At 36.0% G+C, this 18,098-nt stretch overlaps 1 protein-coding gene across 1 annotated transcript in view; it reads left to right on the top strand.

Moving 5' to 3' along the window:
* CAB39L (calcium binding protein 39 like) overlaps window positions 1-18,098 on the top strand; it is a 115,505-nt gene that overhangs the window by 42,765 nt on the left and 54,642 nt on the right. The window contains exons 3-4 of the mRNA XM_080799642.1: window positions 10,732-10,873; window positions 13,690-13,854. Of these exons, the coding sequence (XP_080655768.1) occupies window positions 10,763-10,873; window positions 13,690-13,854 (276 nt within the window). The 5' untranslated portion in view covers window positions 10,732-10,762. The remainder of the gene's footprint in view (window positions 1-10,731; window positions 10,874-13,689; window positions 13,855-18,098) is intronic.

Here is an 18,098-nt window from a genome sequence, read left to right as displayed (position 1 = left end):
GTCCAAAAAAGGAAAGGGGTTTAGAGGCATGTGGTTTTCATTATGAGAAAGATAGGGCCTGACGAGTATTTACTGAATTGTGAAGCACAAACAAAGCAATAGTAGTGCAGAATAGGCCTATTTAGAGAAAAAGAGAAGACCTTGTGTGACTTGGTGGCAGCCCTGAGTGAGCAGGGACGGTGATGAGGGAGGCAGTTTACAAGCTTGGTATCTTGAGTACATGGGACATTCTGAAGTAAGGTGTCAACTTCACGTATTTGCATAAATGTGCTTGGACCCATATGAGGAAATGTGGCCTATGTGGAAAACTGAAATTTGGTCTATCTAAATCAAGTTTAGTCACACTAGTCCTAAAAATTTTTCTAAAGTACTCTAGTACAAAGTGTAAAAGTTGGTAATGTAATAAACATATATAATGAAATAAACAGTACAAAGAGCACACTTATACTAGATGATTTTTAGTGGCAGAAAACTTTTCCATTTGATCAAGAAATACTTTCTTCTATTTCAAAACTATAAACCTTGTCTTAATAATCATAATAATAATATTTAACCAAAATTTGATGACTGTTAATTATATATGTGCTTGGAAGAAAGGCTAAAAACAGAAAAGTGAATTTCGCACTTCCCTTGATAATTCTGTTGTGAAGAATATCAATTGTGAATTTCAGTGAGATCTGATGCTTTGATTACAGGTACTAGTGTTTTGTTGTTGTTGTTGTTGTTTATAGGTACTAGTTTTGAGAACACTGATCTAGCTTCAGACCTCTGCTATAAATTGAGATTGTGAAATTCTAATATAGAATTATCACTCATTGACAATCACTAATAGTTAATAGGTGTAGAAAATTTTAGCTCTGACAAGTGACCGGAGCAGTCAGTAGAATCACTATGAACCTAATGAATGAAGTTACTGGTGGTTTTTTCCTGGAATAGTAATAGTCTAGTAGGTTGTTTTTTATAACAACAAATAAGTTAGCAGTTCTATGTCTTCCTAAGTTCATGTACTAGTTCTATTTTTAAATTATTTCACTGGTTACAATACATTAGAATTCAGGTGTAGTTCCCAAGGACTTGGGTTTCTCTTCTTATAAAAGAGTTTTTATTCCAAAGGAAGTCTGACCAAGGCTTCCAGGTGAATGAGGATCCATTAAAATTCTCAAGAGTTTTCTGTTCCTATGTAAATTGTCTGTTTTTAGTCGTCAAGATCTCCTTCGTACTGTGTTAATAAAACTTAATAAAAACAGAATCATTCTTGGTCATTTTGAACTGAGAAAAAGAATTATCAGTGAAAGTCCTTATTTATACTTTATTGTCTACAAATTTTCACTCATTTCTGTAGGTTTTCTAGTAAAGTATTTAATTGTGGTGCCTTCTAATTACATTTAGCATATGTATTTAAAATTAGGATCATTGGGGCGCCTGGGTGGCTCAGTGGATTAAACGGCTGCCTTCAGCTCAGGTCATCTCAGGGTCCTGGGATCGAGCCCTATATCGGGTTCCCTGCTCAGTGGGGAGTCTGCTTCTCCCTCTCCCTCTCCTGCTCTCTCACTTACGCTCTCTCTCAAATAAATGAATAAAATCTTTTTAAAAAATGGAATCGTTAAAGGATAGAAGACGTTAATTAGATGATACTTTGACACATATGCTCTATAATGGATTTGGTGTCATAGCATGTGTAACTAGATTGCTATCTTTGTAATTTATTATTTCTGTGCAGGCACTTCTAAGGTATGACATTGTCAGTGCGGGGAGAGGTGACTATTTGGATATGGCAAATAGAGTAGAACCTGTAGGTATACTTTTTCAGTTTTAAAATATACCTTAAACCATTTGAAGAGAACAGTTTAATGAATATTGACAAATGTATACACTAATGTAACCTCCATTTCATTAGTTTTTAAAAAATGAATCTTACAGGCCCAATTATCTGCCACAGATGCACTTTGATTTATATCAATTCTATCTGTGAGTTCTGTTTGGAGTGCAGATAAAAGAATCACGATTCCTGAACTTTTGTGATTTTTTAAAAATGTAGTGCTAAGTTTATTTTAGTTTCTTTAGTTTAAGAGAAGGTACTTATGCCTTAGGTTTAAATTAGCAAGCTTTAAGAAACTTTTGGAAATGTTCCTCTCTCAGTCATTGTTGATTGTAAAATAAACTTATGTGGAAGGAAAGAAGGCTCATTTTTGAGTTGGTTTTGTTATAGCGATTTAGAAGTTTGGTTACTTTTTATAGTTTTACCTATGGAAATCTTGAGGTTTTTCTTGGCTTCAGAGATAAATTTCTTGCTCTCTTAAACTTTTGTGAGAAACCTTTGAAATTAGAACTATTTTTGAATAGTACAATTGGAGGTTAAACATAAAGGCGTGGAGATACTCATTAGCCATTTAGAGTTAAACATTTATTTTCCTTCCAATATTTTAAGGAATAAAAAGAAGGGAATTGAATGTCCCAAATGACCTTTTCTCCTAGCTTCCCTTTTTCCCTTCCCCTGTAAACACTCCTCTGCACTTAATGTCACTGAACATATTCAGAGTGATTAACTTTGGGCCATCTTTAATGACGCTCACACATAAGTTAGGTATATGAAATATTTTGCTGTGTATTAGAAAAAGAAATGCTGCCAAAATCTACTATAAAGTCTACAGGGCCTGAGTTCCCTAGGAGCAGAGGTGAATAATTTGTTTTGGCTCTCTCTCCAGATTCTGAGCCAAGTTCTACTCTTTATGAAATTTCATAGCCAAACTAACAGAAATCATATTTGTTTGACTAATGCTTTGAAAAGACATGGTGATCAGATATTCCACAGTTTGAACTTTAAAACACAGTTGTTTAGTCATTAAAAATATCATTTATGAGAGGGTGTTTCCATTATGAAAGTATTTGCATGGGCTATTAAACAAAGCTTGGGAAAAAGAAAATTTGAAGGAAAAGGAAAATTTAGCATCCATAAGCTAATTACCCAGAGACAATCACCATTAACTTTTGTAAATTTTTTTCTATGCATAGCCTTTGCGTACTTGTGTTTTGTTTGCTTTTACATAGTTCTGTAGTATGGGGTACTGCTTTTAACAACATTTCCATTTTATTTCACATTCTTTGCAAACATTTTCATAGCCAAAGACTGTATTTTGTCAAATCTAAGAAGCGCTTGGCTATAAATCATGTACTTTGTATACCACTAAGAAAGAAAGAAAAAAACTGTTAAGGAAGGTAAAATCCTCTCCTTGTAAGAAACACCTCAATTTCACAGATGTTAAAATGTTTTTAAAAATGTTACAAAGACAACCCTTATTTTAGTTTACTTTGTTAAGACAGATTGCCAGAAGCAAGAATTACTTACTAAATCAGAGGTTGTGAACGTTTAAGGGTTCTAGAACCACACTGCTAAATTAATATTCAAGTAATTTTCCCACCAGAATGAGCCAGAGGGGGCTGGGATCAGGGAGATGTATGAAGGGGGTTGCTTCAATTTTTCTGTTTTGAGCTGGGTGGTAAATACACAGGAGCTTGTTAGGCTGTTCTCTATTTCTTCATCTGTAGCCCCATATATTTTAATTAAATTAAAATACCTACGGGAAAAGTCCCGTTGAAGCATTTTGATTAGCTTGATGGTGTCACAATCCACTTGTGAGCCAACTGCTGTAGCCAGGGCAGTGGAAGGAATACTCTGGCTACACCTGGGTCATGTTCCCACCCTTTGGGTATGGTGGGATGGGAAGTAGAGCAGACAGGTCTATCACCACGAGAAACAGGGACCAAATAGCTACCAGAGATTTTCTTTTCCTTTTACTTTTTTGATTCTGTTAGTTTCTGCTTCTATTGCTATTATTTCGATCCCTCTTTTCTTGGATACTTTTGGGGTGGTTTCCTTTTTAACTTGAGTCCTTACTTATTTTTATTCCCCTATGAATTAATTATAATTGTAGATTCTCACGCTCCTACATGTCCTACCAACAGTATCAAGGCTTCCTTTCAAGAATGATTTCTGATTTTTACCATTTATTTTGTTGAACTCTTGTGGGCTTGATTCCATGTCATCTTTTTATAAAATTTTTAGTAAGCATACACAATCTGTGCACACTTAAATATGTTGGCTAGGGATTCAGTTATGAGGCTATAGACTCTCTCAGAACTCTGTAGGTTTCCTCTTTGTTCTGATGACATTTAGCTTTATGGAAGTTCAAAGGCAACTTGATTTTTATCCTTTGTTGTTAAGGTCATTTTGTGGGAATGAGCTTTGAAAATATAATGTTTGTTTCTTTTAAAAGCCACAAGACACTGAATCTGGGGGGTCACCATTAATCTCAACTAGAAGAGCTCCTCAAGTGATGAGATTTAGCTCTTTTTTCTGCTTAAGCTGTTACATCTTTGTTGCTTCTGCTTCACTTTTTATATTTTTTGTTCTTCTTGTTGGCTTCCTCCAACTCCCCCATTGTTGTAATACCTGTTTTTATAGGATCACTTTATCTTTTTCATATCTCTGTAATATACATATTTATAGGGGCTCAGTAAATATTTTTTGAATGAATAAATGTAGCCTGACTCATTTTTTCCTCTCAGTTGTCCTTAGTCAATTTTCCATGGGGTCATTTCTGCTCTATGAAGATTTGGATTACTATGCTGTATTTGGGGTGTTATCTGTATATGTGTGTATATGTATGTGTGTGTGTTTCTCATCTTTTATCTTGGCCAGCTTTTAGTTTAAGTCCTTTTCTTTTTTTTGTCAGTTATGTCTGTTCTGTCTCCTATAGAGAATTAATTTTAGAAGCATCCTTTCCTGTCTTAAGTCCACAGGGCATTTCTTCTCTTTCTTGGGCTGCCTTTTTTTTTTTTTAATAGAACCTACATTATTTGTTGTTTATTCTGTTTATTCACTCTTGACAATGGAAAAGTACAACAGGGCCAGTGTTAGTCCACGGACATTTGTTTGCTGCATGGCCTACTGTCAGCATTACGCTAGAGGGCATGTTGGTGTGCACAGCCTACATAGTTTTCAGTTCCTAAGAGGCATTCCTCTAGAGTTCGTCTGTTGTACTTAATATGGCATCTTCTCCTGTCCCTGCTTCCTGCTTTGCTGAAATATAATGTATATTCTAAAAACTCCGAGGTAGACTTTATAGAAAAATTCCTACTACCCTTTTATCCCCAGAAGGCACCATTTTCAGGACTTGGCCATTCCTTTTGTCTCTGCCTTAAGCACTTTATCTTAGGCCATGACGGATAGATAGTAGGAGTTTAAGATTTAGAATGGATATGGACCAGTGATGAATCACCTGGAGCTCACTGTATATAACGTAGCTATTTTCAAAGGGTGATGCTCTTTCTTTAAGAACCCACTCTTTCAGTATGGAGGTTCCTCAAAAAAATTGAAATTAGAACTATCATATGATCCAGCAGTTCTACTTCTGGATATTTATGAGAAGAAAATAAAAATACTAATGTGAAAAGATATATGCTTCACCATGTTCATTGTGGTGTTATTTACCAAGAAATGAAAAAAATCTAAATGCCAGTTAGTAGATGAATGGACAAAGAAAATGTGCTTATATATGTATAATATACCCATAAATATTATTCACCCATAAAAAGTGAATTCTTGCCATTTGTTGATATGGAAGGAACTTGAGGACATTACGCTAAGTGAAATAATTCACGCTAAGTGAAATAATTCAGACAGAGAAAGACAAATATTGTATGGGCTCACTTGTAAGTGGAATTAAAAAAAAAGTCGAGCTCAGATACAGAGAACAAATTAGTGATTGTCAGAGGTAGGGGTGGGGGTGGATGAAATGGGTGAGGGGGGTCAAAAAGTACAAAGTTCTAGTTATAAAAAATAAATAAGTCATGGGGATGCAATAAATAAAATAACTAAACCAGTATTAATATAAATGCAATGTTTCTGGACTTTCCCAAAACATTTGGCAGATTTGTTTTGATATCTTCATAAATGAAATGGAAAAATAGGAGTTAGATGATATGACTAGGTGAATTCACAGTTAAATTTTTTTTTTTAAAGAATCCCCTCACTTTATAGATAGGACAAATGACAGCCGGGCAAGGGTGGTCATTTTTGAATCATAGTGGATCAGTTACCAACTCAGAACCAGACGGGGGTTTAACTACCTTGTATTTGTTTAGCAGGTAGTGCTGAGTGCCACTTGGCTCATTTTTTAAATGACAGTGGAGTAAATGACGTGATTGGGGTGGATGCACATGCAAGTGTCCAGCATGGTTGCCCAGGGAGTAGAAAAGGCAGCCCTGGGTTTGAGGGTGATACAGGAAGGTGTTCAGTCTGGGGGTGGGACAGGGCTGGTTATGGTCTGAGGAGAACAGAGCAGTTAGGAGATTTTCGCCAAAATTTATAGGGGACGGGGGGCTGGAACTGCATAGTTTGAGATATAGGTCTTGATTTCCCTCATAATACAGATCCCAGAATTGAAGAATAATGGTCCTATGAAATTTTAAAACATTATTAAACTAATTTTATATTATAGTTGTAGTAAATAGGTACACTTAAAATAAGAAAATAACAAATTCAAAAAAGGAGTACTGTATTAAGAGGCATTATACTGTGTGTTTTTCCTCTGTTACATAATTTTATTGCCCCCAAAATGTTAACTTTCTCTGTTTAATAAGTTCAAAAGAGGAAGGATTGTATTTTTCTTGTTCATAACTCTATCCCAGGTATTTAGCAAAGTGTCCATGCTTAGTACTTACTCAGATTGTTTGTTCAATGAACAAGTGAATGAATAAATGAACAAATCAACAGGCAAATAAAAAGTTGGAAGACAGCAAATCAGGAAATGGTGGCTAACTACCATGGGAGTCCTGAAAACGTTTGTGATATTACCAGAATTAGCATTAGAATTAGCCTGATACATTGAGAACTGAGCAGAGCAACAGGTACTGGAAAAAAATCATGTCATGTCACATTAACGTGACCATATTCTTTTTTATTTTTTAAAAGATTTTATTTATTTGACAGAGACAGAGAGGAGGGGAGAGAGCACAAGCAGGGGGAGAGGCAGAGGCAGAAGCAGGCTCCCAACTGAGCAGGGAGCACCATGTGGGTCTCGATCCCAGGAACCCAGGACCATGACCTGAGCCAAAGGCAGACACTTAATTGACTGAGCCACTCAGGCACACCATGATACCATATTCTTATTTGTACTCTATTTTGATGTCAGGAGTATTTAGTTGGAATTCTCACAGTCGATTATCTTTTCCTTAGTGCAGTAGAACTATATGAAGAAATGAACAATTATACAAATGCATTTAGCATTTTTAAAAAACTTTTTTTTAAGGATTTTATTTATTTATTTGACAGACAGAGATCACAAGTAGGCAGAGAGGCAGGCAGAGAGAGAGGAAGGGAAGCAGGCTCCCCACTGAGCAGAGAGCCCGATGCGGGGCTTGATCCCAGGACCCTGGGATCATGACCTGAGCCGAAGGCAGAGGCTTTAACCCACTGAGCCACCCAGGTGCCCCTAAAAAAATTTCTAATGCTAAGTATTTAAACATTAAATATTTAACCTTAAAAGAATAAATTATATTTTTTAAAAGAAAAAAATGTGTAAGTGATTCAAGGACCCAGATGTGTCTAGAACACTTAATTAAGACAAAATCATGTCTCAATTAGTATGCCTTTTTCTTTTGTGAAATAATTCATTCATTATATCATAGAACTTTTTGTAATAATAGCAGCTAAACATTGTAGAGTACTTTACTTATACAAGGCCCTATGCAAGATGTTCTACTTACCTTTAGTCCTCACAACACTGAGAGGGAGATGTTATCATCTCCATTTACAGATGAGATCACAGAGCCTTAAGGATCTGGGCCCAAGATCACTTAGGTAAGAAGCAACAGTTGGCTTGCTCTGCCCAACTTATCTAATGATTGGTTCAGCACCCACCCTACTATCACAGTACATACACTTTTAAATATACTCCACCTTCATTTATTGATGTGTAGGGCTGACTACTAAAGTAAAATCTAGTGTGTCTTTACAATTTTATTCTTGAATTGTATAAAGGTACACGATACAATGTTCTGACTCTCTTTTTGCACCTGACACTGCCTACTGTGAGAATCATTGTGATCTTCACATGCTTTATCTTTGAATGCTCTGTCAACTTTCAGTATCTGCCTTAGAGGCCACCTGGAGTCTCTTGTTTTTCAAACTTATCCTTGCCCCAAGAGTGGACAGGTTCCCCTGTTGAGGCACCCCTGTCGAAAACACCATCTCTTCTGAAAATGAGAATTTAAGTCTTTTGTTTTATCATCAAAATTCACACTAACTGTTTTGATTTCTACTTCATAACATATATATGTCCCATTGGAATTTTTTAAAAAGATTTCATTTATTTACTTGACAGAGAGATAGAGAGCACAAGTAGAGCAGCAGGCAGAGGGAGAGGGAGAAGCAGGCTCTATGCTGAGCAGGGAGCCCGATGGGCTTGATCCTTGGACCCTTGGGATCATGACCTAAGCCGGAGGCAGACCTTCAACCAACTGAGCCACCCAGGCACCCCTCCCATTGGAATTCTTGATTACAAACAACAAATCCTGAAGGAATTTATTGGAAGGATATAAGGTAGCTCACAGAATGACAAGTTCTAGGGAACCAGATTTGGGAAATCGGATTTTAGGGGCATTAGGGATTTAGAACCATAGCTATGGTTATGCCACAGGAATATCTAGGTAGAGTGGTGCTATCCACTGGTGCACATTTGTGTGTACACACTTGTATAATATCCTCCATTGACTAACTGCAACATTGTTAATCAGAAAAATAGCATTTGTATAATACCCTCCATTGACTAATTGCATCATTGTTAATCAGAAAAATACTAGAAAAAATAGAATTAAGCCAAATGTCCATTAATAGGGTATTAATAAAATAAATTATATAGTAATTTAATAAGAAGTTTCCACATAATAATTACATATCTGTATAATAGAATACTATATTGTATACAATTGTAGGAGATCTAAACATATACTCATAGAATGGTATTCAAAACATAACAAGTAGAAAAAGTTACAAAATACTATGTTTAGTATTACTCTATTTTTGTTTAAAAATGTATCTAATATTATATATAAGAAAAAATTCAGAAGGAACATACACCAAACTGATATATTTGTTATCTCTGAGCGGTTGGTTAATGGGAGACTTTGACTTATTATATCATGTTTCTGTAATGTTTGAAATATTTTTGCCAATAACTATAAAGTATGTGAATATGCCTCTCCTAACTGGAAACTTCAATTATGATTTTCTCCCTAAATAATTACATTATGGTAGGGCAATGACAGCCATATTCAGCTTTCTCTGCTCTATGTAAATAGATGTTCTCAAAAACAAGAATTAATACTCCTTTTCCTCACTCTCCTCACCCTCCACCATGGTGGTCTTCATTTCCTCAGTGAGTATGGCCAGCTGAATGTTTGAAGAGTAAATAAAGAACAGGTCAGATTTTAAATAATTTTACCTTGCGATTTTGTGATTGTCATGGGTAGCATTAAATACTGCCTTACCGCAGTATGTGGATCCTAATCTCACTTTTGTTTTACATGTTTTATTTTATCTATCACTGTCATTGTCGGCAGCAGCACTCTCATTAGTTAAAAAAATCTAGTTTTAAGTATTAGCTTATTCTCTAAAAGTACTCCTTTTCCCAGTGGGACTCTTTCCCTAATCCTGTATTTATATTTTAGAAAAAATTTTAAACTTTGAATAAAAATTTTTAGGCAAAGTTTTAAAAATACCTGCCTTCATATATATATATATATATATATATATATATATATACACACACACATATATATATATATATTTAAATTTGGTGTAAAACTTGATGAAACTCATTTTAGTTTGATCAATATTAATGCTTCAAATTATTGAATTAGGGTTTTTGAGAACATAAGACATTTTGGTATAACAATTTAATCATGTTAAGAGTTAAATTCTTTACAAACTGGTGACAGCCATGCTGGAAAACAGGTTGGAGGTTCCTCACAAAGTTAAAAATAGAACTCTCCTAAAATCCGGCAATCATAGTACTAGGTATTTACCCAATGAATACAAAAAGACTAATTCAAAGGGATACGTGCACCCTGATGTTTATGGCAGCATTATCAACAATAGCCAAATTATGGAAGCAGCCCAAGTGTCCATCAGTTGATGAATGGATAAAGATGTGATACACATACACACACACATACACACACACACAATGGAGTATTATTCAGCCATAAAAAGAATGAAATCTTGCCTCTGCAATGTGGCTGGATCTAGAAAGTATTATACTAAGTGAAATAAGTCAGTCAGATTAAGACAAATGTCATAGATTTCACTCATATGTGAAATTTAAGAAACAAATGTGCAAAGAGGAAGAAAAGAGAGAAAGGCAAACCAAGAAACAGATTCTTTTTTTTTTTTTTTTTTTTTCCCCCAAGAAACAGATTCTTAACTCTAGAGAACAAACTGATGGTTACCAGCAGGGAGGTGGGTGGGGGCATGGGTGAAATAGGTGATGGGGATTCAGGAGGGCACTTGTGATAAGCACTGGGTGTTGTATGGAGGTTTTGAATCACTATATTATACATCAGGAGTTAACATTACACTTCTGTTAACTAACTGGGATGTAAACAAAATTTTAGATAAAATTTTAAAAAGTTAAATTCATGATTCTTTTTTGCTTATTTGTTTGTTTGTAGCATTCTGTATTGGAAGAAGCAATTTCTATAGATGAAAAAAATGCCTTTGTTTAGTAAATCACACAAAAATCCAGCAGAAATTGTGAAAGTTCTAAAAGACAACTTGGCGATTTTGGAAAAGCAAGACAAAAAAACCGACAAGGTATGAACTAAAATGATAATATTATTATTCAGATGCATGTTTTCCAAAACCAAAAACCAATGTAAAAGCTTGATGAAGAATCCCCAAATATGGTCTGTGATGTGCACATAAGGTCTCTATAAATACATATAAATTGGTTTCAGGTTTTATGCTGTTGTTGACTCTTTTGCCTTGAACTCTTGGTTCACTATCTTCAGCCTCTGATGAAACTTAGATCCCTCTAGACTACAGAGCTTAAAAATCTAAGGGGCTACACAGGTATATAATGCTAAACTGACAGGAAGGATAGAACATTTTTATTTAAAGATCACCTGATAGTTTCTGTGACAGTGCAACCTCATTTTAACATTTTTTAAAGGTCCTACTAAGCGGGATTTCCTCATAGGTAAGGTTTTTTGTTGTTGTTGTTGTTGTTGTTGTTGTTTTCTTTGTATTTTGTTCCTTCCATAGGATGTTGGGTCCTACGTATTCAATTTCTCTCTAAAGTGACTGGTTAGTTTATGGCAACACTTAAGAGATCTAGAAAATAAATATCCTTCAGTTCACAGTATCTTCCTATCCCAGTGTATAAAAAAAATCTTGAATCTTGTAGGGATGTAGAGATACAATTTTTTATCCTGCATCTTGTAAGGGATGTAGAAGTGTATTTTTAATTCTTGTGTACTTGTAATATTGAATCAAATATTGGCTCAATTAGAAAGAAGAAATGACCTTCATAAAAGAGTAAATCCAAATTTACTAGTAAATTTACAGTAAATCTGCATAAGACAGAAAAAAACATAAAAAGATACTCATTTTCATGAGTAGTCAGGAAAAGGCCAGTTAAAACCAAGTACATTCATATTACACACTCACTCTCTGGGCAAAAATGAAAAATGTCTGATGATACTAAGTGTCGGCGAGGATGGAGAGCAATGGGAACTTTCCTCCACTGTGAGGGATAAGGTATAAACTGGTGTCACTGCTTTGGGAACCAACTGGTATCATCTGTCAAATCTGAGGTTGTAGCTGTGTTAAAACCCTGCAGTTCTACTCCTACATATAAACTCTAGAGATAATCTTGCACTTGTGTACCAAGATGCGCGTACAAGAGTGTTCATATGTTGCTGTTCCTAATAACCCCTCAATGGAAACCACCTAAATGTCCATCAGAAGTAGAACTGATGAACTGGGGTCCAGCCATCAGTAGAAAACTTGAGAGCAAAGAAAATTAAAATGCTGCTGCCTCCGTGCAGCTGCATGGATGGACCTCACATCTATAATAGCAACAGAAGCACCTCGTAAAGAGGTCCCAGGTGTTATTCCAAAAAGTTCAAAATTGGCAGAGCTCAACTATATTGTTTTGCGATGCAAATACAGGTAAGAAAATATAAAGAAAAGTAATGATTGTCGTCAAAAACATAAAAACCTTTACTTCTAGGTTGAAAAGGCTGCATTCAGGTGACTTCAGGATTTCTGGAAGTTTTCTGCTCTTAACCTGTGTTATGGGCACACAGAAGTTTGTTTTATAATTATTCTTAACTGCATGTAATATTAAGCACTCTTTTGTGGCTAAATAGCACCCTTAAAGAAACTTCCAACCTTTTAATAAATTAAGAATTGTTTCAGTCAGATTGTAAGATGTATCTGGAAATTATTTTTTAAAGTACTGTCATGCTACTATGAATTATTTGTATTTAATCTGCCTTATTCTCTTTATTCCCTTCCTCAGTTATAATGATTACAGAACCATACTTCAAAGTAATAAAACTATATTTCTTTAAAAACTATTCAGCAGATTAAATTGTTAACTTTTTGGCCTATTCTCTTTTGCTCACCTGTATTAATTTTGAAAAGATGTATTGAATAAATTCACATCCCATACAATCTGCCTCTTTAACATGCACAGTTCACTGATTTTTAGTATTCTCAAAGGTTCTACAACCATCATCAATATCTAATTCAAGAATATTTTCATCACCCCCAAAAGAAATCCTGTACCAGTTGGCAGTCATTCCTCATTGTCCCCTTCCCAGGCCTGAGCACCCACTCATATGTGGATTTCCCTATTACTCTTCACAATATAGAGAAGTGTTTTTTTGTCATTTTTAAGTTTCATAGAGAGCAAAAAAAGGTGATGATTATGTGGCAGAGACAAGTGGATTAACAAAGTTAATGGGTTTTGATAATTTGACCGTGTGTTTTGACAATTCAGGTTTACTACATTGTCCATTAAAAAGTTAGAGTAATAGGAATTTGTTGAAAACCTTAACAAATGCTTTTAATAAAGACCTGTAGCTACTGAAGTCTTCAAAACAGTCATTTTAATTTTTTAAAAATATTTTATTTATTCATTTGACAGAGAGGGAGAGAGATCACAAGTAGGCAGAGAGGCAGGCAGAGAGAGAGGGGGAAGCAGGCTCCCTGCTGAGCAGAGAGCCCGACTCGGGACTCGATCCCAGGACCCTGGGATGACAAGGCAGAGGCTTAACCCACTGAGCCACCCAGGCGCCCCAGTCATTTTAATATTTAAGAGTAAAATTTATAGTTAATGACTAGATTAGTTAGGCTATATCTGAGTAGATTTTAAAAGAAGAGTGTTTCGATTATGTTGACCAAATAGAAATACCAGAGACTTTTTTAACATAAATACATTTTTGCAACATTTTCCAAAATAAAAAAAGCACTGTCAAACAGTTTTTTGGTTGCTTGTAACTGTATAGTGTTCTTTGATCATAAATGAACAGAATCCAAGAAGTGGGGTTTTTTGGTTTGTTTGTTTATGGCTTGAAAATTTTCATTCCCTCTTCACTGTAAGCATATTTTTTGGTCACCAGGCTTCAGAGGAAGTGTCGAAATCACTGCAAGCAATGAAAGAGATTCTATGTGGCACAAATGACAAGGAACCCCCCACAGAAGTTGTGGCCCAGCTTGCACAAGAGCTCTATAATAGTGGGTTGCTGGTGACCCTGATTGCTGACCTACAGCTCATAGACTTCGAGGTAAACCATTTGTAAAAGTGTGCTGCTGCTGCTTTGCAAGTTCAGTGTATACGTTCATAAATATTTGACTTTGTTTCTATTATTACTCTTCATCTATTATATATAAACCCAGTATTTTTCTAAAACTTCTCAATTTTCTTTAATAAGGTAAAAAGATATCTTATGGTTAAGTTTTCTGCAGTCAGGAGGCAAGGCTAGTGGCCATCAATAATAATGGTAATAATAAGGGATAACGTTGAGTGCTTAACTACATGTCACACAGTTCCAAGCACTCATCTCCTTTCCTTCTTAAAGGAAGGAATTCCTTTGTGATTCCTTTGGAATTCCTTTGTGAGGAATCACCTGTGTGATTGGTACTATACGATGAGCCTTGTTTTACAGATGAAGAACTAAAGTTCAAAGCTATTAAGTAATTTGTGCAGTCACTCAGATACTAAGAGCCGAAGCTGGGATTCAAACTTGGTGTCTCTCAGGCTTGTTCATTTAGTTAAAATATTATACCAATGATTTCAGAAGTTTGTTGAATGCTAGCAATATAGGATACGTATCTCATTTTGAAAGCAGTTATACCTAATTTACCTGAATAATAAGTGAGCTAAATAAAACAAAAACTTAGAAATATGAGTGGTGAAGAGGTGTAAGCGTTTTATTATCTATGGTAAATCTGACTGAGAACAGTGGTTTTTCAGTAAACACCGTGTATGTAAGGCATGTTTGACCATTGGCTATTTTGGTGATAGAAGTCTTGGTTTTGATTTGTTTATTGTTTTTGTTACTATCCTCATACTAAGAGCTTGGGTTTTCACTGATTCTCAGAGATGGATGAAAATGCAGATTTCTTTTTTTTTTTTTTTAAGATTTTTTATTTATTTATTTGACAGACAGAGATGGCAAGTAGGCAGAGAGGCAGGCAGAGAGAGGGGAGAAACAGGCTTCCCACTGAGCAGAGAGCCCAATTGCAGGGCTCAATCCCAGGACTCTGGGATCATGACCTGAGCTGAAGGCAGGGGCTTTAACCCACTGAGCCACCCAAGCGCCCCAAAAATGCAGATTTCTGAAATAGCTTTTAGTGGGAAAATGAAAGGAAAATGAAAGGAAAACTAATTATGGTGATTACAGTGATTAGACCAAGATAAGGTCAGGGCTCTGGGGATCTGTGGAAATGCTAGCCCAAAGCTCTCTGGATGGCTTCAGCTTGGCTGACTGGCAGGATGAGGAATGCAGAGCAAGACTGCTCTTGAGATGGGAAGCCAGGTGTGTCGGCTGGACGCAGACCCTGACTGGAGGACCCCACAACTCATCCTTCCTTTCAGACATACCCGTCTTTTTCTTTCTTTGCCTCCCTTACCTATTTTTCTATCTTTGACATTTCTACTCCGTAATCTCTTTGTCTACTTTTTCCTCTTGCCCGGCTTGCTCACTCCCCCTCCCCATCTTAAACTCCTCGCTTTTTAAACTGGCCATATGTGGAATGAAGTGTAGTTTTATCATTGCATCTGTGTGTTTTCATGGTTTTTCTACTCAGTTTCAAGTGAGATAATGAATACTGAGAGGAGTTGTGCACAGTAGAAAAATACTTGGGATTAGAATTGTTTACAGTCCCTGCTGGGGTATTTGATAGTAATGTAACCTCTTTAAGACCAACTTCTGTCATCTCTAAAATAGAAAAGTATGAACTTACAGCACTGCTTTAAATATTAAACTGAATATACATGTATATATATATATGTTATATAAGAACAATATATACATGTGTAGAGTATACACAAATGTCAGAATATACTTGTTCTCATTTTCCTCTCTTTCTCAGACTAACGTTAAATGTAAACTGGTTTATTTTTGTTCTAACCCTTGACTTTTTTTTGTTTATTACTTTCATTTTAGATTTAGTTGGTCAGTGACCATAAATGGGAAAAATACTCCCTATTATTGGATTATCGTATTAAATTTCTATAAATCTCCTATTGTTTCACACTTTTTCCTGAAAGTAGAAATGTATTAAACTATTATTATCATTAATTAATATGTTAGCTTGAGTTGGTTTGTGAGATTAGCCCAATTTGCCATTGGATGCTGGAAGGAATATGACCAAGGATGGTTATATTTTGAGGAATGAGTCGGGCATGAGATGTCATCAGGCCCAGTGAACTAAGGAAGTCTTGGGCAGCCACAGAGTAGTGTAGGTTCAAGGTGCTATCCAAGAATTAGGGAATAGGAGCATATCAAGACAGACTTTGGATACCTTACGACTTTGCTTAGCATTGGCTTTAGATAACAAAAGAGGAACAATAAGAAATAGTTATACAAGTTTCCCTTATTTTACAGGGGTACTAAAAATAGATTTATTAAAGAGTTTTTGTTTGTTTTTTGTCAGAGAGCACAAGCAGGGGAGTGGCAGGCAGAGGGAGAAGCAGGTAGAGGGAGAATCAGGCTCCTTGCTGAGCAAGAAGCCCACACAGGATTCAATCCCAGGACCCTGGGATCATGACCTGAGCCAAAAGCAGACACTTAACCGATTGGAAGTCCTAATGGTTAATCTGCAAGCAACAGCTTTGCATCTCAAGCCTAAAGTACCCACATAAGATAATGACAACTTGAGAAAACCTGTCCTAACTTTAGAGCACAGTCTAATCATGCAGTCTAATCACACACAACTCTGCCCTCCTTGTGTCTTGGTTCAGAGGTAGAACTGGTACAGCCCCTTCTGGACTGAAAGTAGCTTGAGTACTAGGATCCTGTTTCCCACAGCTAGTGCCATGTACACTGGTTAGTTGAGTGAATGAATGAATGTAGGCTTGAGAATGAGAGATTGAAGCAGAGGTAAGGAAATTAGACCAAAGGAAGATGTCCTGAACACAGCAATAAGCCACTTTTCTTGTTGAATTAGTAAATGGTTTAGAAGATATTTCACAAGTGGTGATAAGCATTCTAGTAAGTGCGTAGCCACCTCTGGGGCTTTGTTGGAGAGGACAACAGTTATTTGACTGTTAAATTTTTGGTATATGTTTCTAACAGGGAGAAAAAAAATATTATTTAGGGTTGGGCTGTAGCTTTTGCAAGATAACCTAAAAGAATGGAGTATTCCTTACAGAGAAAAATGAATTTTTGTTTAGAGGAAACGTAGATGGGCTTTTTTTGTTAGTTGTGGAAGGTTAGGTCTCTAAACAATATCTGGAAGGAAAAGACTGAAAGAAAAGAGCTTAGATTTCCTTTGCAGAGTAAAGCAACAGAAATTTGAGAAATGCCCTCTCTTTGGCTTAGATCAATAGGAATAGGAAATAGAAGAAAAATAGGACAATGTTTTGGAGTGAGGGAAAGTGTCTCCAGAACCGTAACAGAGGAAGGGTTTTTGGAAATAACTAGTGTCAGAAGGCAAGACCCTGAACAGGGTTGAGAGGAGCTTGGAGAAGGGGTTTGGGATCCAGAGCTGACAGCAGTGATGGTGGCCATGGCAGTGGCTTAGATTGGGTGCAGGAACTGCCTTGGCAGTCTTTGTGACGAACCCATTTCTCCTTCAGGAATCCAGAACAAAGTGGCCCATGAGGATGAGCAAAGCACTAGAGGATCCTACTGTTACAGGAATAAGGGCTAGTGAGGAGGCAGACCTTTGAGTTAAAATCGTTTAAAAAGAAAATCTCATTACTTTATAGCCATAAATTTTTAATCTAATCCTTTAAACCTTAAAATTGCTGACAGAAAAGAACCACTTCTGCATATTTTTATGAAGTTAAAAAAAAGACTTGTGGTTGAGATTGCAAGTCTTCAGATTTTGTGGGCTCAGGATCAAACTCAGAGCTGTGTTTTTTGAGGTTTGGCCGCTATTCAAAACACAGCTTCAGACTCTGATGTTTTGAAACACAATGTGATAAGAGATCAAAGGATGAATTTATTGATGCATTCATTTTAAGGGCAGGTGTGCCTTGCAAAACCAGGGTGGATGCAAAGTCATCTGTTCAGGCTGAATTAAGAAAGCAGTCCAAAGCAGCAGAAAACCTTCTGCTGTAATAATTTAATCTCTATTATTTCTTGCTACATTAAAAAAAAAAAAAGTCAGCAAAATAAGTACTCCAGTATCAGCTTCTCATTTACCCATTTTATGGTCTTAAATTTTTGAAAATTTCTGTCCCTTTGTAAAAATCCTTTTCTGTTCATTGGCACCCTTTAAAGTGGTCCTTCACCTTTGGTTTTATTACCATAAAAATGAAAAATCATAAAGCCTTAAGACATAAGCTTTGTGCTATACT

Source organism: Martes martes, assembly GCF_963455335.1.
Source record: "Martes martes genome assembly, chromosome: 3".
Taxonomy (NCBI): Eukaryota; Metazoa; Chordata; class Mammalia; order Carnivora; family Mustelidae; genus Martes; species Martes martes.
The sequence above is the reverse complement of the archived record's forward strand: the minus strand, read 5'-3'. Positions and strand labels throughout refer to the sequence as shown.